Source organism: Mesitornis unicolor, unplaced genomic scaffold (assembly GCF_000695765.1).
Source record: "Mesitornis unicolor isolate BGI_N332 unplaced genomic scaffold, ASM69576v1 scaffold246, whole genome shotgun sequence".
Taxonomy (NCBI): Eukaryota; Metazoa; Chordata; class Aves; order Mesitornithiformes; family Mesitornithidae; genus Mesitornis; species Mesitornis unicolor.
In genome coordinates, this window is record NW_010188650.1 from 89,067 (window position 1) to 110,934 (window position 21,868).

Genomic DNA, 21,868 nt, shown 5'->3' on the forward strand with positions numbered 1-21,868 from the left:
TTAAAAAAATACTTAGGTAGAGTATACAGCGTTTGTTTAGAATGCAGCTGATGTTAAGAGAGAGCAGTTCTAGCTTTTGGCTAGTAGATTACAATATAAAAATCTCTTTTCACTTTCAAATTGTGTGAATTATTGCAACACTGGTATCTTAGCCTATGTTCTTATACAAGCTTTGGTTTAATTCTACTTACATAGAAGCTCTATGAGCACTTGCGTTTTCTGTTCTGAACACTTGCTGCTTCCTTGACTGGACCCCTGGATAAGAGCCTATACTGCTCCTCAGCCCAGTCCAGACACTGTCTGTTCTGCTGTGAAAATCTAGACAAGATCAGTTGTCTGACAGTGCTTTACCAGTGCCATTTCCACAGATTCCTCCAGAAAACTATATTAGTTTTTCCACAGCTGCAACAAGTACCTTGAAAATAATTCCTTGTAACAAAGAACAGGAACTAGTCCTCCAGACCCTGCAAAGACACAGCTACACAGCAGGACTTTGCAGTGGAAACACTAGAACATTGGCAAGAACTAAACTGAGTTAACTCAGTTAACTCTGTGGGATAAAGGTATTCCCCAAAAATTAATACAACCTGAGCCATCAGTCTAATTTGATTTCTCTTCTGGCAAACAAACCATGAAGATTTCTGCCTTATTTTGCTTTCTGATATGGAATCCTATGTAGTTTAATTTTGTAAAGCAGACTAGGAGAATGAACATTTGCAAAGCACCAGAAAGAGTAAAGCTACAAAATAATAAAGTTATAAATTTAAGCATTGTTTTGTTTTGCTGCCAGTTAAAAATAGATTTTCATATAGTTCCCATTAATCTATGATACTTCAAGTTTTAAAGGAAACAGAGCATGATTTATCACTGGGAAAGGTTAAATAAAGGAGTATTTAAGATGACTGTCCATTAAATAAATTGCCTGTATGAGCACTTCAATGTGGAGTAATTGTTGGTTATTGACCTGCAAGAGATGATCAAGAAGATAAGATCAAACAAGTCAGCCTTCTGAAATTTTATGAAGCAATTCAATAAGTATCTTCCCAGTCCATCGGGGGGTTAAATACTTCTACTCCTGGTAATGTTTTGCAAATTCAGAAGGGTGGAAGCTAAATATATGAACATAAATCTTATTTTTCACAGATAACTCGTGATAGAGTTTGTAGTGTTCACAATCTTTTTGCCTTACAATGCCTGTTAAATGAGGGGACACAAAGGCTTTGGATGTCGATGATTTGATGTCTTGTATATGGAGTGATAATAATACATTTCACAATAATGACAGACACTAAGAAAGAAGACAGTTTGCTGTGAAGGGTAAACTGTGTTTTATTATTGGGATAGCAGAAGCATTCTAACTTAAGCCAGCAGGTTGATCGCATGCCAGAATTCAACAGGGACACAATATCAGTAAGATAAATTGACTAGTTGACTGGTATTAAATAGGAATAAATGCCTAAATACCTAAGAGACTGTAAGATTCAAATTTATGCTTTGACTCTGCCAGTGCTTCGCTTGACAAAGTGCTTTTCAGCTGAAGTCCATGGCTAATGTGCTTTTCTCATGGATCAGTCATCCTTTAGCTCCCTGGTGTTCACTCAGGCACTTCCTAGGCTGAGAAAAAATGTCCCCAAACTTGAAAAAGAATAGTGTTTTGATTCAACTGGACTGCTAAAAAGCTTTGATGGCCAGATTTATTTTATAGCTGAGTTAATTTTATCTCCTGAATGGAGACTGTGAAGACAGTTCCTGATAGTGGGACCTCCTCTGAGCTGCAGTGTTTTAGCCTTTCCAATTCAGGTATTTGCATTTTTGAGGTAACCTTCCACGTATAGTCTTAACTGGCAGAGTTCATGTTTCTATGGTTGGATGATTACAGTGCCTTAAACATATAAAAAAAAGTAAAATTCGTTCTATCTAATTTCTAAACATGACACCATAGGCTTTGGATGGACCTAGTCCTGGCTGTAAGTTTTGTACAGGTACGTCTAAATTTGCCCTGTGATTCTGTCATACTTCAATTGCAACAGCACCTCCAGCTTTAGTGGTCACCCTTGCTTGATTTCTTATTTATTGGGATGAACACTTGTTGAGCTTGAAGGAGGAAATCTTTAAATATCAGGAATAAACTGCTTTCAAAACTATTCCATCCACTCGCATTGACCACAGCAATGCTTTATCTGAGGTTTACAGTTCTTTTTAGGGAGAATGGTGAAGCGTGGCCAGCAGACTGAGAGAGGTGATTCTGCCCCTCTACTCTTCTCTGGTGAGACCTTACCTGGAGTACTGCATCCAGCTTTGGAGTGCTCAACATAAGGAGGACATGGAACTGTTGGAGTGGGTCCAGGGGAGAGACGCAAAAATTATCCAAGGGCTGGAGCACCTCTCCTATGAAGACAAGCTGAGAGAATTGAGATTGTTCAGCCTGGTGAAGAGAAGGCTCTGGGGAGACCTTGTAGCGACCTTCCAGGACCTGAAGGGGGCCTACAAGAAAGCTGGGGAGGGATTGTTTATAAGGGCATGTAGTGATAGGACAAGGGGGAAAGGTTTTAAACTAGAGCTGGGTAGATTTAGATTATACATTAGGAAGAAGCTCTTTACTATGTGGGTGGTGAAACACTGGAACAGGTTGCCTAGGGAGGTGGTGGAGGCCTCATCCCTGGAGACATGCAAGGTCAGGCTTGATGGGGCTCTGAGCAAGCTGATCTAGTTAAAGATGTCCCTGCTCACTGCTGGCGGGTTGGACTGGATGAGCTTTAAAGGTCCCTTTCAACCCAATGCATTCTATGATTCCATGATAATGATGTTTCTGAGCTTGTATTGATACTGCTGTGTGTTTTAAATTTGTCACAAGAATTAGACTTGGAAGGGGGAAGCTCTCAGGAAGGAATCATCAACATTCAATAGTTTCAGTGTAAGCTTTTCAAGCTGAAAGTAACAACTACTTCAGATGAACCTACATCCCTTTTCTGTTTTCAGCCACTGATATTTGCTTTAATGTATACCTCTTACTGGTTTATTCCCATGCGATTTTTCTCTTGGTGATTATTTTTAGTGCTTGACCTTGGATAAATTTGAAGGTTATCTTGATGAAACTCAACTGGCTCATCAAGCCCTTCATCTGCTGGAGGAAAACAAGTTCTGGGCTGGTGTGATTTTTCCAGACATAGAGCTTACAACCAGAAGTCTTCCACCACTTGTGAAATACAAGATCCGGATGGACATAGATGCAGTGGAGAAAACAAACAAAATCAAAGACAGGTAAGTGATGGTTATTTCAGTTCTTGCCTGCCATAATATGAATATGAGAGACATTAGGATGTTAGTAACTGCATTGGATACATGCCTGAAATCCAACTGTATTCACCAATAGTTAGTATCTAATGTAGAACAGAATCTGTCTCCAGTTACCAAGTACTGACACAAGTGGTATCCTTCTTGTGCCAGTTAGGCCAGGCAGTGGGTAGGTGCAGATACATGGCAAAGGGAATGACTTTGCTTCGAGTCTGTTCAGAAACTTGCTTAAGTTTTCAGTTGGCTCCATCACTGGGAGTGGCAGACAAGGAAGTCCTACATGGATTGTGACCCAGCTGTCCTCTGCTTGGACAGCTGAACTTCTCTGCTGTTCCTCCTCAAGTTCCCCTCAAATGGACTCACGTAAAGGGTTAGCAGCAACGATTTCTCAGGATTGTCTACTCAGACAAATGTAGTGATGTAGGGTAGTTGCAGTTCAGCTGTTTCAGTTTAATCTCCAGGGATACTGTATTCCAAATACAGTTATTTCTATTTGAGAACAGTTATTCTGCTGCACAATTAATTTATGTACATTTTTGGCCAGAATTGCTATTCTGTGTTAGTGTATAGATGATTAAATGAAACAAAAGAACCTTCCAGGTCATATACTTTCTCAAGCAATATGGTCTGACAGACCAAAATCTAGAAAAGACAACTCCAGGCAATACCCCTACGATTTCAGTTGCTAAGATTTTTCTGTTGTTGATTATTTACTTATTTTCACCCCGTCCCCTCCCCTAAAGTCGCTGTTTACCCAAATCATTTCCATGTGAATTTTCTTTTGAGGTACTGGGATCCTGGTCCAAGAGCTGATCCTGTGGATGACCTACGTTATATCTGGGGAGGATTTGCATATCTCCAAGACATGATTGAGCATGGGATTATAAAGACCCAGACCAACACTGAAGTGCCATTAGGAATTTATTTGCAGCAAATGCCATATCCGTGTTTTGTGGATGATGTGTGAGTAAAAGCAGTTTATCTTAATTCTGATGCATACTTGGATTGCTGGGTGCTTTAAGACTCTCAAGCACCAGTTCTAACTCTAGTCTTAAAGTATACACACAGGAGCAATAACTGAAACAAAACTGAATGAATTTATTCTTTTCCTTATCCTTCCATAACCCAGACATAAACTGCCTTTGCCAAGATTCTACCCCATATCTCAATCCTGGTCTTTGTTGTGTCCAGGCAACCAATGTCCAGGCCTAAAATGAGCACAGAACATTGGCCCCTTAAAAGCTGCAGTTTTCTTCCAATTTTTGCATATCACACAAAATCCAAAAACTAATCTGGGGATTTTTTTGCCTTACTTTTCCAGGCAATAATAATAACCTAACCTAAACCTTCACATTGATTACAGTTGAGAATCTGGTGTCAACAGGGAACTCCAAGTGTAACACTTGGATCCCTAGCAGTGTCAGCCCTGGAACTACCCTGTGATTACACAGGACACAGCAAAAATACGATCTTTTAAAAAGCTGTTATCTAACTAAGCCTCATGCTATAGCATATGACCAGTGCCTGTAGCAAACCTAAACACAAAGCATGGACCCATATTAGAACAGACACTGCATCCTTCAGGTAACTGTACAAACTCCATTCAAGTGTAGTAAGCGTCTTTTCCCTAATTGCATCTCTAAGCCCCAGCTTCTTTTTATATCCAAAGAATAATTTTGTAAGGAAAAATTGAACAGAAAAATGCTTGTCCCAGTGGTATTGGTACCTCTCTTGCTGTCTCTGTTAAGTCTTGAAGAATCAAACAACCCACTCTCTTGAACTATATTACAAAACTCTAACCCCAGACTTAGTTGTATCTAGATATATCAATACCAAAAGCTGTAGGTTTTGATCCTACAGGCCTTGCAGAATCCCAGGACAATTTAGACTCTTGAAACTCTCTTTTTCCGGAATCCTAACCACATCCTTAAACAGGATTTCACTTAGAAATACATGTCATTTATCTATGATCAAACTGGATGTACAGCATTCGTTTCTGTTAACATCAGTGCTTTTCCTTCCCTTGTGGATGCTACAGTTTTCAACAATAACCTGATACTCTCTAACTTTCTTCTTCCTAATTTTCCTCTCCCTAGTTTTTATGAAGATTGACTGGTTTCTGTCTTAAATGTCATAGGAATCTAGCAAAGGATTCCAGGACTGTGGCTGCAGTTTATTATTGCAGCCACCAGGAGTTTCTTTTCTTGGTCTTCAGCAGCACTGAGAATACTGCAGAGGCAGAAACCCCATCGTTGCAAAAGTTCTCTGAAGCCTTCAGCAGCCACACACAGTTCAGGGCTGAAATCCACACCCAGTGATGGCCAGAGAGCCTGCTTAAGAGAAGCATACGCATCCTTATGGTAAACGTGTGTGTTGTGCTATGCATGGCCTAGTGCTGGGTTACCTGTGTCCACCAACAGGCAAAACCCAGCGTAGCCCAGGCCATTCCACAAACACATGCCTTTATTTCAGCAGGCCAGATTGCTCTTCAGGAATTTTTGGTGAGAAATTTCAAATTACATTTGCTTTGACAATGGAATAGCAATGATAGCATATGGCAAAAATGTAGTTCTGTAGGACTCAGACTTAGGAGCAAAGAACCTTCAGCTTCCTTTCTGGTTTTAGCTGCTCTAAGCTTTCAGCTTTTAAAGAATCAAGTCCATTTGGTTTTCAGGGTAATTTGATAGAAACATTGCAATCGTAAATTCAGAGAAAATGTTTTCAGCATTTTCACTTCAAAACCTCTTTCTCACCGTGACAGAACACTTGGGACAGTGCTTCACCAAGGATCATCTACCAGGGCTAAGCAGCCATAGAGTCTGGGGGGAGGAATGGGGAAAGGGAGCAGTGCCTTCATCACAGTATATGAAGGGCCACCCACAGCAGCCTGTCCCAGCCCTGTCCTTTTGGAAGTGGTGCTATATGGGACAGTCCAAACACATTCCCCGAGTCATGGTTTGTATGAATTTCACAGCCTTCCTGGCAGCATCTGATGCTTTTAATGCTTAATTTGTTTAATTCTTTTGCCAGTGAATCTTGGGAGCATAAAAAGACAGTGACACTCCCAAACTGTTAACATTAGTATATGTCTTAAAATATTCTTTATACATCATGGTGAAAGCATCATGGCAATTCACTGTGAAGAGAGATGTATTTTCATGAGCCACCGTATATTTTGTAGTCTTCAGTAACCCTTAGAACCTCTTTGCCAAAGAGAAATAAAATTTGTCTGTCTCATGGAAGTGCAGCAACCATTACTTCATTAATATTTAGGTTGCTTAACAATGTGTTACTGATGTTTAGACGGAGAATTTCCAGTCCCATCTTTAATGAATGCATTCTTCCCCTCTCCTTTTTCTTTTTTTTTCTTTCTTTTCATCTCAGTATTTCTCGGTTTTACCTACATTTATTTCATTTCTCCCTTCTTGCTTTGGTAGCTTCATGATCACCTTAAACCGCACCTTTCCCATCTTCATGGTGTTAGCTTGGATATATTCAGTTTCCATGACCGTGAAGAGTATAGTGCTGGAGAAGGAAATGCGTCTGAAAGAGGCTATGAAGAACAGAGGTATAACTAATGGGGTGATTTGGTGCACTTGGTTCCTAGACAGCTTCGTCATGATGTCTGTGAGCACGTTCCTCCTCACAGCACTGATTATGGTAAGGATTGCCACAACTCATGGTTGTGTTTGCAAAGCTGATACCGATTTGCCGTTGAGAAAGCGTAGCAGCCGTTCATAGCGAGATGGGAATGGCTGCTGGCCTGTTCTAATCACAGCACACAGCAGGCACATTCTTCTAGGCAGACCTCATGACAGCATCAGCACTTGGCAGCGACAGAAAGATGAATTCACTAGTAAGATTTATTGTGAGATCCCCCACAGAACAATACATCAAGCTGATTAGTCTGTATGTTGTATCTCCTGTAGAGAGGCAGATCTCCCAATAAATAATTGTTGCTTTAAATAGACAGGATCATAATATGATGAAATTTAATCTTGTAATTAATTTATAATATTCAGTGCTTGCTTGCTTGCTTAGAAATTGTGTCACTATTTAAATGGAAAAGGATGCTGCAAGGAAAGAACTTTTAGGACAGCTGGAAAGAAAGAAAATAAAAGAAAACAAAGTTTTTTTGCTCCTGGGACTCAGAATCGCTGTAAAGAAATTATGTCACTATTTAAATGGAAAAGGAGACTGCAAAGGAAGAACTTTTAGGACAGCTGGAAAGAAAGTAAATAAAAGCAAACAAAGTTTTTTGCTCCTGGGACTCAGAATCGCTGTAATTTTTCAACCTTTTCAAGACAGTTTGGATGCTGTCTCTAAGGACTACCTCTTATCTCTGTTACCTGAGAACCAAGCTCCTCCTAGCTGCTATATTTAGTTATATAAATCTAGAGCATTTTGATAAGGAAGAATACCCTTTCATCTTTTCTGATATGTGCAACTTTTCTGGGAAGGACATAAATTAATAGTTAGGGTTCAATCCGCTCTATCTTATTAACCCGCCCTGATGAGTTGTTCTGGTTCCTTGAGGTTCCTTTACAGCTTGGGTGGATAGAGAAAGCTTACTTTATTTGCTACAGGTAGTTAATACCAGAGAGAAATGTGCTTATACCTATAATTGACTTATTTCTTGGATTTCACTGTGCCAGTGTGAGGCACCTTTGCAAATACATTCTTAGGAGAGATTGTATCACTGTTGGTAAATCCGTCTCAGAGGCCCAGTGGGATGTTGCAACAACGTTGAGAGCTATTTATGGCCTTACGGACTTATTTGAGCCTTATATAAGGCTCAGAACAGAGTTGAGCCTAATAAATAGGTCTCGATATTGGTTTTTAGGACTAACTAGATCATCAGCAGCAGTCCATGCTCTTCTTGAGAGGGAGCGTTTAATCTACAAATCTCTAAGGAAGAAAGGTCAATAAAAGTTCAGCCAGAAGTTAGTACACAAGGATCAACTCTAAAGAAGAAAGGTCAATAAAGTTCAGCCAGAAGTTAGTACACAAGGATCTCTGAGAAACTGCTCTTGGATTCCTCAGCTGTGATACCCTTCTGGAGTCTGAATGTCATTTAGGTGCAGAAGCTTTATCATTTCTCTGAGGTGTTTTGGGTTTGTTTTTGTTTTGTTTTAAAGATGCATTTTGTCAGGCTTCCTGACATTGTCTTTCCTACACATTGAGCAAGTGGTCTGAGAAGATGAGATCAATTAAAATTTATTATGGTAGTTCATATAGTTTTATTTAAAATTTATTAATCTTAATGAAAAGGACCATCTTGCTTGGCATCTTTTGCTTATTAAGACGGAGACAGAGTGTTCATTTTCAATCAGTAATGATCTTAATTCAGTCATCAGATATGACTATGAACTCCACAGCCTATTGTACTAACCTGAAGTCACAGTCCAGGAGCAGGGCTAAAGTTAGATGAAGGGCTTGTTATTGTAAAGACTCAGGTGTTGAAAGATTACTGCCTAGGAGAGCTGGAGGTCAGATTGGGTAAAAAAGACTGGCTTATTACAGATTACATGTCAATGGCAATTCTGGACTTTTCTGCTAGTTCAGAAAGCGGTGATCCTTCTAAATGTTTCCATTTTCCTTTTGCTTACAGCGCGGACAAGTCCTACATTATAGCAGTCCACTTCTCTTCTTTCTATTCCTACTGACATTCACCACAGCCACCATAATGCAGTGTTTCTTATTCAGTACCTTCTTCTCCAAAGCAAATCTGGCAGCTGCCTGCAGTGGAGTCATCTACTTCACCTTGTACCTGCCCCACATCGTCTGCTTTGTCTGGCAAGACCGCATGACTGTGAATCTGAAGATCCTCGCAGTAAGCCTATGCTGATTACACGGTATCTTTGGGTTCAAATTTTAGCTGCTCTTCTCGTTGGGCCTATGTGAGTAACAAAGCATTGCACACCTCTTTCTCTCTGCTTTTCTGATTCAGAGAGGAAGACCTCTGAATCTCTCAAATAATTAGGGATTGCAAATGAATATGCCTTTAGCAAGCCTAGTGACCAAGAGATATTTTCATGGCTTTTAGAAAACTCAATAAAATGTATTTTACTTTTTGAATACTAGGAAATTAGCATAATGTTCAAAAAGCTTTGAGTGCTTCCTTCTAAGTCAAAGCAAATTTAATTTCTGGTACATCTAATAAATAGAAAGCTAATTCACAAAATGAGGACAGTTACCTTTCTCGTGTGCTATAATCTTATTAACAGGGTAATGTCTAAGGATGAGAAGACCTCAGGTTCACATTCCTTTTTTAGTTGAACATAGAGTTAGGATTTGACCTCAAGTGCCAAAGCTCTGAGAAATATCTTCCATCTAAGCAGTTGCAGGCATTCTCCATGTAGAGCTTCCTTGTTGGTTCTCTTCCAGAACTGGTAAGATACTTAACCATTCAGTGGAGCTGGAAACTTCTTGCTGTTTTTTTGAAATGGAGCTGTGAACGTACGAAATGATTCAGACTTATTTACTGTTGCCCAATGAATCAGGAAGGAGAGTGGGTGTTTGAATCCAGTCTCCCCATCTTTGCTGAGTAATGTTACAACCTCGGTAAAAGAGAAGTATTGCATTCTCCTTTTGCACTAGGAAATCTAATGAAACAGGAAAAACTCTTTAAAACTTATAACTGAGTGTAAATATGGCTATGAATCAGCTTTCTTAACTGTAGTACTATACAGATGTAGCATACACCATTTTTAGTTCTACCAATTAAGGCAATAAAGCGCACGACTTGATCCTGTCATTAAGTCAGGAAATGAGTGGGGTTGGCCTCTGACACATTCTGTTTTGGGAAGAAATCTTGAGACTAGCACACAGTCTGAGCATAAAGACAACTCTCTTTTCACCCTAAAGTGAAGGAGGCAGCTGTGTAAGAAAGGATATTTGCTGGACAGAAGTCATGGATGTTCTCTGTTCCTGATACATCTGGTCTTATATTTGTTGTTAAGATTAGTTTGTAAGGAAGAGCTAATTACAAGGGATGATAAGGGATGGAGGTGTGCATGGTAGAAGAAAAAATCAATTTCTTAAGGACAAGTAAAGTTATTGAACAGTGAATGTCTTGCTGAAAACCAAACTTTTTTTACTTACCACATTACAATAATGCCTCAGTGAGAGTCGCTGCTGGGATCCCTCTTGTCTCCTCATTTTCCTGAGGTCTGTCATTCCTGGCTGAACTACATATCCTGTGAAAGAGCACTTTATCGCTTTTTGCTCTGTTTTTGTAATGCAACGTTGAAGAGGATGTTTGGATACTGGTTTATTTGTTGTGTGAGAACTGGGTAGCAGACACACCAGGGGAGGGGATGGTTGTGGTTTTCCTTATCCTGAGCATCTGGTGTACCGTCTGTCTTGTTACTCGTAGCAGCCCTGCCCCGTACACTCAGGAAATATTTTGATTCTCCAAGATAGGCAAAGGTGTACACTGCAAACTTCTAAATACATCTGTGGTATTCCCTGAACAGACACATCAGTGGAAAAAAACAAGCTGTGAATGTTGCCTAGTAGCTAAAGAAAGAACAGCCAAAGTTTAATTCAGTCTATTATGGCTAAATCTGCTTAGAACTACCACCATTCAGAGGATTAAATGTTTCAGTCCAAAATAAAAGTGAAAACACTCTTCCCTGATCATTTGTTAGGCATTATCAAGTTTAGAAGTCCAGTCCCTACAGGTCTTCTTTTTTTTTGTGGCTGCTTTACAAAATGCCCCTCTGTCTGAGTTGAATGTCCTTTTTCCTTTATTTCAGAGTTTGCTTTCTCAAGTAGCTTTTGGTTTTGGTACAGAATACTTGTCGCGCTACGAAGAGCAAGGTCTTGGCCTACAGTGGGGTAACATCAGAACCAGTCCCTTGGAAGGAGATGAATACAGTTTTCTTTTTTCCATTAAAATGATGCTTTTTGACGCTTTTCTCTATGGAATACTTTCTTGGTATCTTGATAATGTTTTTCCAGGTACGTCAATTCCTTATTCATACGAAATGGTGGTGGTGGTTGTAAACTGTGTGAGTCTATTCAGTCTCTGAGTGTTCTCTGTCAGAAAAAGAGTATTTGACATTGTAGACTGAGTCTTATCCAGTATAGCACCACTGGTTTATTAAGGGCTTCCACTTTTCTCTCTTTCTTTTTCCTTTCTCCTAATTTAGTCCTGAAATGATGGAAAAGGAGGAAAGAGTAAGAAGGTGGATACGATTTCTGGTCCTGTTTTAAGATTTAAATAGGAAACAAATCTACAAAAATATCATTGTTAAAAGCTGATTTGTGTATATATCTTTCTTTTGAGAAGTTTCCACCATTTCTGTGGGAATTTTAATTTTTGTTAAGAATAGAGAAATAACAATTGTAGTTCATTTCTATACTATGGCCACGTTAGGCCAACTGTTTCTTAAAGCGTGGTACTTTTCCCTGAAACTTACACTGTGTCCTAGGCAGCTGTGAAAGTTCCTGTGTGGATTTATTTTATTTCTAAATGGGAATGCTGGTTCCAGTGCTAGTTTACAAAAGGGCTTTCTTTGTTATCAATTACAAAGTTTGGGAACTTTCTTTGTCAGAAGATGGTTTGTCCTTGTACCTAAAATGGTCATCTTGTTTCTTATTGAATATTGTTACAGTATAATAAATGCAGACAGAAGATGCTGTACAAGCAAGTGAGCTTTCTTTTCATTAATTTATTACTCCCACGTGTGAACTGCAGTTCCAGAATGTGTTTCTTGGCAGACTGCTATCTTTTTTTTGGTTTCTTTTGCTTGAGCGATTACTCAGAATTTGAGATATTGCAGATTTTCTAGCTATAAAGGCAAATTAATGATGGATAAGGTAAGATGGTGCTTGTCTGCACACATCACTTATGATAGTTAATCCAAATAAAGAAAATATAAGGATTGGTTCAAGATAAGTCTGAGAATATTTTGCTTCAAAATTAAAATACGACCTTAAGTCTGCTTTGTTTGTGTCTCTACCAAAGGGATCTGTGCTACAGTTTTGAAGAAATGTGTCCTTGCAAAGAATTTTAGTGCATTTTTAACATACTTCTTTTCAAAGCTGATTTGCAGTAACTTCCCTAAAAGTTTCTCTTTGGAGAAGCCTGTGTTGCAACTCTGTTTATTTAAAAAAAGTGGATGATACACTATTTCCACGAACACAAAAAAAAAGTTTCTTTGCTCATAGAAACAAGCTGGGTTTTTTTCAGCCAGCACTTTACACAGAAGTAACGCCTCGCAGAGCTTCTATTCACTAGCTTCAGTTCCTCCCAATACTTGCTCTGAGTGTCTCCTTGGCTTTCTGCTCCTCTTGTTTCTGTGGAATTTCTCGTAGCGTTTGTGTCTCACACATGCAGATCTACCAAATCAATGCTGTAGTCTTTGAGCTTCTGAGGTCCCTGGATAATCCTTTCAGTCGTATGGTTCAGCTCCTGCCCAAGTTTTCTCTGCATCCAACCACCCATTGGCACACTGGTCCTTAGACTGTTTGAGCATTCTGCTCCATAATGGCCTTCACTTGGGTTTTGCATTCGTCCTGAATGAGAAGCAGTTGTTTTAGCCTCCAATTTCAAAGGGGTATAATCCAGTCCATAACAAGTGTAAGGCAAACTGCTTAGAGGTGGAGGCAGAGCATTTTTTGTGTGGTAATGGGAGTACAGATGGTTGCCTGACATACAGGATATTTTTGGTAAGCCAGAAATAAGCAGACATTTTCATAAACAAGGGTTTTCAGTAAAGAGAAACTGTCCATCTTTCAGTGAGCATCGCAAATTCCCTTCGCTGGGAAAGAATTTTTGAGTAAGTAGCACAAGGCCAGTAACATCTGGGTTAACAACTATGCCAGTTTTAAACATAGCAGCCCAAATTCCTGCATTCTACAGAGCAATATGATCTGGGAAAGCAGTGGAGATTTGCACTAGCTCTGGTCTGGCCTGACAAGAACTGGTAATGTTATTACTTTCTTTCTTCAAAACAGAATTAACCTGTGACCAAAAAAGCCCATTTCTGCTTAAGAAAAGGATTACCTTTTTGGTCACTTTTTCTGCAAGACTGTGTGTTTGAAATAACAGCCAAAGTCTCTTTTCTCATTGCTAGTTGTGAATTCGGGCCCAGAGTAATAAGTGTAAATATAATAAGCTTTTCACTCATGTCAACCCTCAAGTGTTAAGTGGACCTTGAAAGAAAATCCTTGAGTGAGGCTGGGATCCTGTCTTAAGCGATCAGGATGTTCCTTGGCACCTGATGCCTCGTTGGTAAGGATTCAAATTGTCCCCGTGTAAGGAGTAGCTTCGTTCTGTAGTTAAACCATGTTAAACTTGAGAAAAGTTAAAACCAGTAAGATCACACATTTTCTGAATATTTTGCTTCTGTCCAAAAGAAAAAAAAATATCTGCAAACAAAATCTGTTCTGCCACATGTTTGACTTTCCCATATACAGCACTAGGACTGCAAGTGTTTATAATTGTAGCTCAGACTTTGCCTACATGAATTTGTGCCCACTGAAGAATGTGTTTATGAAGTGCACTTTACCTATTTGTTTTTGTTTTAGGGGACTACGGGCTACCACAGCCTTGGTATTTCCCTGTGCAGGAATCTTACTGGCTTGGCTCTAAAAATCCAAACGCTGAGAAAACAGCAACTGCTGATGGTAAGTTCTTTTAAAACTTGGGTGTTTAGAAATAACTTCAAAACCACTGATCCGCTTAGAGTTGACTGCGTAACCTTTCCATTACCTGAGCTGCTGCAGAGATTAGAGACAGCCATGCACTGGGAATCTCAGCAGGTGCCTTTGAACTTGGCCTGCTATTATTAGAGCTATTAGAGGTGAGTCACTGTTCTATCTGAGAGCCTTTAAAGCATGGGTTAACTAGCAGCATCAAATCCCCACCTTTTGAGGCATTCAAGGAGTTCTTATTGCCCAACACAGAATTTGTAAAAGGAGTCAAAACTAAACACAATATTCATCTTATTTACACTGAAGCTCCACCATCTTTCTAAACCTGGTATTTTTCTGTCTAATTTGGCACTGACTTAAGCCTGTTTATTTTGTGTTTGTAAGCAAGATCAAAATTGATGCTGCCCTTGGACCAACTTGAATGTGTGCAAAAGTCCTGCTTTTGCAAATCTTTTTCTGTGCATTGATACTGGAGTACAGTTAAGAACAACATGAGGGTGATTGTATTTAAACAGGAATTAATGCAGAATGATGACTAATGTCTGGAATAGAGGTTTGCTGAAGATAACGTTTTGAAATCTGTCTTAAATTTACAAGGTAACAGTGAAACCCGTCAAAATGACAGATGAAGAAATAATTTCTTCAGTCTTCTCATTACCATCTTTACCCTTCATCAAGTCAGACTGCTGACAAGGCAGTCTCGTCTCAGGGTGAAACCAGAAGGGAATGAATCCTTTCTGTGAACATTATGATGATACATCCACTGCTCACATGTTTTGATCAGAAAAGAGGTTATAATATGGAGATTTTTTTAAGAGGCTTTGCCTTCTGCTACATTATGAAGGAATAAACAGATTTTCCTATAGACTTGCTCTGAAGCTTATTCTGGTGAAGGCTTGCCTAGGCATTATGGAATCTGTTACCTGCTGATCACAGCAAATGCTGCCCACCAGGTTAGAATTTGTATAGGAAGGAGGAGGAAGATCCAAAGGAGGACTTAGAGTGTATGTATAGATGAATGGAAAATTTCCAGAGCCCCAGATAAGATGTCAGCCATTACATCTCCTTGACTTGCTGTGGAATTTGGGCATATTCTGCACCAGAGCTCCTTTGAATATCTCAGATTTGGAACATGGTTACTTACAGCATTTAAACATTTTCTGTGTATTTAGTTTAAGTTTAAATTGAGTAGAAATCAAATCCATTTTCTGGTCATCTTAATACCTCTTAAGTTCTGTACGTTCTATATTTCCAATACAAGATGGACTTGTGATTTCTTAGTACCCAGACTAAAGGTTGTAAGAAGGCTTGACAACCCCAAAATATTCAGTTGCTTAGGTAGGTCAGAAACAGAAAAGTTTATGGCTACTGCTTAACTGCCAGTTTTGTTTTGTTTTGTTTAATTTTTTTAATAGCATTTTTTAGATTATGTATATAAAACATTTTGCTTGAGTTAAGCCTCAGTTTATTTTGTACGTGGTTTTACATCAGATAGCTGACCTGATCTCTCACTGATCTTCCTCACTGTTGAGGAAAAATGGGGCTGTCTTGCAGTTCCTTCCACAGGTCTCATCCTAGTTTCACTGATGCTTATCAGTCCCTGGTAAGATTAAGAGGCAGATGCTTCTGGAAGACATTGCCAAGAATATGAAGTACAAGGTGATAGGAAATAATGGACATGGATTTACCAATTACAATCTTGCCTAACCAGTCTGATGTGATGACTGGATCCACGGACAAAGGGAGAGCAGTGGATGCCATTTGACTTGACTTTAGCAAGGACTTTAGCATGGATTCACATGGTATTCTGATAGACAAATTTATGAGCTACAGGCTCCTTGAGTGGACACTAAAGTGGGTAGAAAATTGACAGTTGGGCTCAAAGTATTGTGATCAGCAGCGCAAAGCATAACTGGGCATCAGTTATTAGTGGCAGGGGTCTGACAGGGACTGACACTGGACTTTATTAACAGCCTGAGCGATGAAATAAAGAGCACCATGAGCAAGTTGGTGGAAGATAACCAGATTGGAGGGAACAATGGAGTGCAGGGCAGCTCTTCAGAGGCACCTCAACAGGCTGGACAAATGGCTTTATAAGGAACCTCATGGAGTTCAACAAAAGTAAATGCATAACACTGTCTGGGATGGAATAACTCCACAGACTGGCCACTACCTGGCTGGCAGACAGCTCTGGAGGAAAGATCTGGTTGACAATATGTTGAACATGAGCCATCAAGTGTGCCTGTGTAGCCAAGATGCCTAGATGCAGCCTGAACTTTATTAGCAGAAGTATAGACTTCTCAGATGTGCCTAGTGGAAGCATGAGAGGCAGTGGATGTAAGCTGGAAAACAGGAATTCTGATACAGTATAACAAAAAAAGTTACTTGTTGTGAAGGTATTTGGAACGCTGGAGCAGGTTGCTCAGAAAGGTTGAGAAATCTCCATTTTTGGAGGTAGTCGGTGTGATCTGAATTGGCTCTGTTTTCTCATGATTGAACTGGAGATCTTTGGAAGTGTCTTCTGATCTAAATTATTCCATTATAATTCCTCCAGGTGTGCTAATGCTTATTTCATCTCCTCTTCTACAAAACATTGCCTTGGGTTTTCTCAAGCAGGGACAATTGGAAAGGTTATCTCTGATTAATCCATTTGTAGGAGGCACATGATTCTTCCCTGTCTGAAGAACTAAGACTCTTCAGTGCCCCAGCTTACATGAACAACTGTAGAACTTTTCTCAACTCGTATCTTTCCTTCAAGGGTAACACTAAGCATTTTTGTAATTCATTGTAACTGTCTTGAGAAGAAAGCTGGATAAGAAAATGTCAGATAATGGGAATGCACAGCTGAAAATGAAGCTAGACTGGTAAACTAACTTGGTACTTTTAAAATTTACTTCTATCAATGCACTTTTGTATCCCCCCTTCACCAATTTAGGTAACGTGGTGAACATTTTTATGTTGCTCTTTGTGCACCAGGTAATTTTATACAGTTTTATGAGCTAAAACGTCTTACAGCAGGAAGTTATGGTGATAGTTCACAACAAAATGAAGTCCTAGGCCATCTGATAAATTACAGTTGTGCTAGTTGCACTCTAGGCTTCCAGCTTGAATTTGAGTTGTGGAAAAGACTTCAGGGGCTCCCTCTTCTTGCATCACTGTTCTGCCTGCGTCAAGCCTGTCCCCAGTAGTGATTTTATGTGACTGTTTTCCTTCATGGCAGCAAAGTCGAAGATCAAATTGGAAGGCTAGAAACTCTTGTACAAAAGTTAACACCAACGCATTCGCTCCAACCTGGAGCTAATCTCTTCATCTCAGGAGCAGTTTAGCAGTTTGCTTTTCATTTAACCTTTTCTTTTTTTTTTGCTTCCTCTCACTCCCTGAAATTCTGGGAAATGTTTGTATGGCCTTTCTCTTCATGTGGTGAAGTATTTGATCTAGAGCTGCATGGACAAAATAGAAAGCAAGTGCCTAATATATACTAGTCAGGGACCTTCCACTCTTGAGTCCATAATTGCAAAATTGTCAGTTAATTGTCCTTAAATGTCTGTTCTTGACACGGTGAAGCAGATTTTAAACTAGGTGCCTTTGAGCGCTCTGTTCCTAACTTGAGTAAAGCACTGATGGTTAATGCTCTTGGAGAGCTCAAGGCTTAGGACTACCACCTTTTCCTCAAAGCACTTCTAGAGATAAGAGGAAATGAAATTTTGATTAATTAAATGTTGGTTACTTTTGGTTTATATAGAAAGAAGTCCAGACTCAGAAGGTGATGTGGAGCAGAAGGCCATGGAAGGGGAAAAAAATGAAAGCAGAACAAAGAAATCTGAAGAACCTGAAAAGCCAGAAGAAAAGAGCGACAACCAGGGGGAGAAGGATGGTAAAAACAAACAATGTAAACACAAACGAGAAAAAGAGCCCGGCGAGCAGGGGAAGCCTAAGACAGATGTCCAGGACAAAGATGAAATTAATAGTAAGGAGAGAGAGCAACCTGAGTACTTCTGAGATACTATACTCATTGTACATTATAACAAACTAGACGTAGGAATAATTGAAGTCAAACTACAAGAGCCCAGCTGGCTACAGAGGATAGCAGAGCTAAGCTCAGGAGAGGCACTGGGTCTCCCAGCTACCCTCTTACTGTTTCTGCTATATTCACAATCCCTTAGAATATTTTAGCAACCATGCATAAGAGAGCTGCCTTCCACAAGTGCTCTGTAACATGTTTTTTATTGTGCAAATGCAGGCTGTTTCTATAGCAAGTTAGCGTTCATGCTGATGGAAGCCTCAGAGACACATACATTGACTTCTTAGCATTAAACACAGCCATGACTTCAATAAAAATACTTGCACTGAGAGGAATGTTCTTTCTTTCCCCTTAGCCCCCCTCCTTTTTTTTCTTTTTTTGCCTATCTTTAGTATGTCTTGCATCTATAGGGAAAGCCTGGTTTCAAAGGGATTTATCTGAAGTGCTCTGTGTGTCTGTCTGCAGCCTTTTCTGATGCTGACATTAGCCACCATCTAAGAATTCCTGAATGACCTGCCTTGTTTTCAAGTCCCAATGTCTTCTTTTGTGGGAAGCCAGTGGAGTTTTCTGTATGTGATGCTCAGAGGAATGCATGTGGATTCTGTAGCAAAAGTAACTGCTACAGACAGCTCTGGGCCCACTCTGACTCTTGAAAAGCTAGAGATAAAAGTGGGGTCATCAGAGCTTCTCACGTAGGCACTGAAAACATGCATTCAGGGTGAATGGAAACAGGACAGGACTTCAAAAGAAAAAGGACAGGCAGAGGGCAAAGGTTATTTCAGCCAATCTCTCCTAGGACTGCCTTATCTTTGTGGTGCTGTACTCATCAGCTCCCAGGTTCCAGCTGCTCCGTGGCCACAGAGGAAGGGCTTTGCCAGTCACTGCACAAAAAACCCTGCCTTCCCTTTCAGCCAGCCACACAGAAACTGGGAGACATATGGAGATGCCAAGAGCAGACCTGGTATGGTTCAAGGACACGGTTTCCAAAATGGCTTTGTGTAAGAGCTAGTGCTTCATGTAAGAGTAATGGGATGGGAAACGGAGAGTATTTCTAATGGTTTAACGCTAGTGCAGTCCAGTACTAGCATGGTTTAGCGAAGCAGGGTAGACACACTCTAAGTCTGTCCTAATTGCTTGATAAGTTTTAAGCAGAGCTTTTACCAAAGCCCCATTCACATCCCCCACAGATGGTGCCATCTCTGAAGAAAGACCTAAATGGCCCAAAATTGTACTGAGGGAATAGGATCAGAATGGAGGAATATGAATCACAAAAAAGGGAGCTCAACCCTCCACCAGTGTCTTTTAGGTGATGCAAAGCAGATACGGAGGGACATCATCATCAGAGAATTTGCCTCAGAACTTGTCAGTGAGCCTTGCAGGCAAATATGAATTGAGCTCATGATACTTATAAAGCCAAGGATGGTACCTCAATTGCCAATATATGCAGAACTATCCAGCCAGAATCCATGTGAACTTCTGTAAATACAGGGATGTTTGTATTTGGCCCAGTAAGGTAAAAGGAATTCTAGATTTCTTCACAAAGCAGAAGAGAAGTTTGTCATTCTAGAAGAATTATTTCAGCTGCTCTGTGGTATACGCAGCTCTATCATGCACAACGTATCTGGGACTTCTTCCTGAGTATTGTTCATAATGACAGTCATACAAGCTGCTTTTGGAGGTGGGGCTGGTTTCACCCAGATGGCATTGGCTGCTCTCCACACAGGCCTACTGGGTACTGAACAATTTAAGTAAACTGCAATTGCAAAACAAGCCTCCCTGCAAAGCCTTAAGCATTCTGTGTAAACAAAAGTGGTCAGGGTCTTTAGTTTAAATTTCTCAACTGCCGTAATTCACATTGCCCAAGGGCTTAATTTACTTCAAAGGAAGTTTGTTTTGTCTAGAAGCTGATGCAATAAAACATCCTGATGATGCTATTTACAATAATGCATTTTTAATCCTGAAATAAAGCCATTCCATGTAGTGCTCATGTTAGGTACTGCCTCAGTCCTGAGCTGGCCTCAGCAAGGGGGTAAATTTCACCTACCAGGATTAAAGGCAAATGTTGTTTTTTTTAAAAGCATCATGGTAAAAGAATGCACAGCTGGGCAGATGATTTGAATGGCAGATTTCAGCCTGGCTAGAAAGACAACCTGCTGCTTGTTTAATGTAGTCTCTCAGCCTATCTGAGTACCTACAGACAACAATCCCAAATAATCTTTCTGCTACACAATGAAAACAGAAAGCACGTTCAGCTTCACCTGGTCCAATGAGTTACCTCTCCACAGACCGTTACAGTTCTGGGCTCCACTTCTCCTGTCAGTGGTATGTGGGTGAATCTAAATTGCACTGCAGTTAGAAATCTTGCCTTAGTTTGGTACTGGTCTGACTGGTGAATCTGTCCCTGGCACATGATGCTGTGTTTTACTGAGTATGTGCTGTTGCTCCTGAACTTATTGATGTGTCGTCATCAGAACTGGCACTAAAATGTGTACTTTTATTCTTTTTTCATTCTTGATTTCTTGCCTTTCAAGTAAATACCTTCTTTGAGCCTGAGCCGACAGGATTGATTCCAGGAGTTTGCATTCAGAACCTGGTGAAGATTTTTGCCAACAGGCCCAAGCCAGCAGTAGATGGGATGAATATTACTTTTTATGAGGGCCAGATCACAGCCTTCCTTGGTCACAATGGAGCAGGAAAGACAACCACCATGTAAGTTTGTATTTTAGAAGCAGCAAATCCAGGGCAGTGCTCTATTGCTCTGTCCTGAGGAGCAGTCTTCTCTTTTCACTCTTCCCTTGTCTGTCTACCACCCCTGCAGCTGGCTTGATGCACAACATCAAGCTTTTTCCAGACAGGGAAATGCTGCCCCTAGGCAAAGAGAAAATATCCTGGATTAGCTAAAGCCCTGGGAGGGAGGCAATGGGTGACACAAACAAGTCTAGAGAGAAGGGAGCAATTCTGTTCCCCAGAATTCATTTCCCATGGCCAAACTCCTGATAGATGAAGAGGGAGAAGAGTCTTCTGGCTGAAAGAGCTGCAGATTTGAAAGCCACCGTACTCCATGTGGTTTTGGTTTCTCTGTCTAACTGGCTTTAAGTCAGTCACATTTTTTTATCTGTGTGCAAAGGAGTATATAATGTAGTCCTTCTTTAGACAAGATGGTTATGTAAATGCAAGATCCATGTCCAGATTAAAATGTATCTCTAGTCCTAGAACCCTAGTGTCTCGGGAGTTGGACTTTAGGAACGTTTAAATTTCTTTATACAGAACTTTATTTGGCAAAATAGGATTGGTGAAGAAAGCATTTTATGAATCTATGACAAGTTCACCGAATGTTGAAAGTACTGAAGTGCTCATTATGAAGCAGAACACTTCAGTTTTTTTCAATGAAAAAAGGTTTTTATTTCAAATGCACTTTAAGGTGCCTTTTGATTGTTTTAATTGTCCCACAAGAAATATGTTTGACTCAAAATAAAAGCATTCTAATCTGCTGAAGCATTTTGTAAATTTTACTTTCTATTCTCATGATAAAACAAAAAATTTCTATTGCTTTGAAAGTTTCAGAACTGAAAAAATCCATTCTGCATCCAAATCTAGTAACAAGGTCCACCTGTTTGCAACATAACATTTGGCCCCCTTCCATTTTACAGAAAATAAAGGTGTAGGGCATGAGTCAGTATGGCTGGAGACCAAACCATTATTCTCTATCTTGGCTCTAGTGAACTCCATTTTAGACCCATTTGTACTTGAGGGTGATGTAACGTGCTGAACAAACTACTCTGAAACAGAGTAGCTGATGAAAACAATTTTTTAATGCCAGGCGGAACCATACAGACAGGTGTATCAAAATCTACATTGGCAGACCCACAAGATTCTCACCAAGGGAAA

General features: G+C 40.0%; 1 protein-coding gene across 1 annotated transcript in view; it reads left to right on the plus strand.

Moving 5' to 3' along the window:
• ABCA4 (ATP-binding cassette, sub-family A (ABC1), member 4) overlaps window positions 1-20,689 on the plus strand; it is a gene marked incomplete at its 3' end in the record, with an annotated part of 45,736 nt that extends 25,047 nt beyond the window's left edge. Inside the window, exons 12-19 of the mRNA XM_010185791.1 lie at window positions 3,056-3,261; window positions 4,081-4,257; window positions 6,732-6,954; window positions 8,906-9,127; window positions 11,055-11,259; window positions 13,834-13,919; window positions 17,737-17,809; window positions 20,512-20,689. Of these exons, the coding sequence (XP_010184093.1) occupies window positions 3,056-3,261; window positions 4,081-4,257; window positions 6,732-6,954; window positions 8,906-9,127; window positions 11,055-11,259; window positions 13,834-13,919; window positions 17,737-17,809; window positions 20,512-20,689 (1,370 nt within the window). The remainder of the gene's footprint in view (window positions 1-3,055; window positions 3,262-4,080; window positions 4,258-6,731; window positions 6,955-8,905; window positions 9,128-11,054; window positions 11,260-13,833; window positions 13,920-17,736; window positions 17,810-20,511) is intronic.
• Between the last annotated feature and the right edge of the window lie 1,179 nt (window positions 20,690-21,868).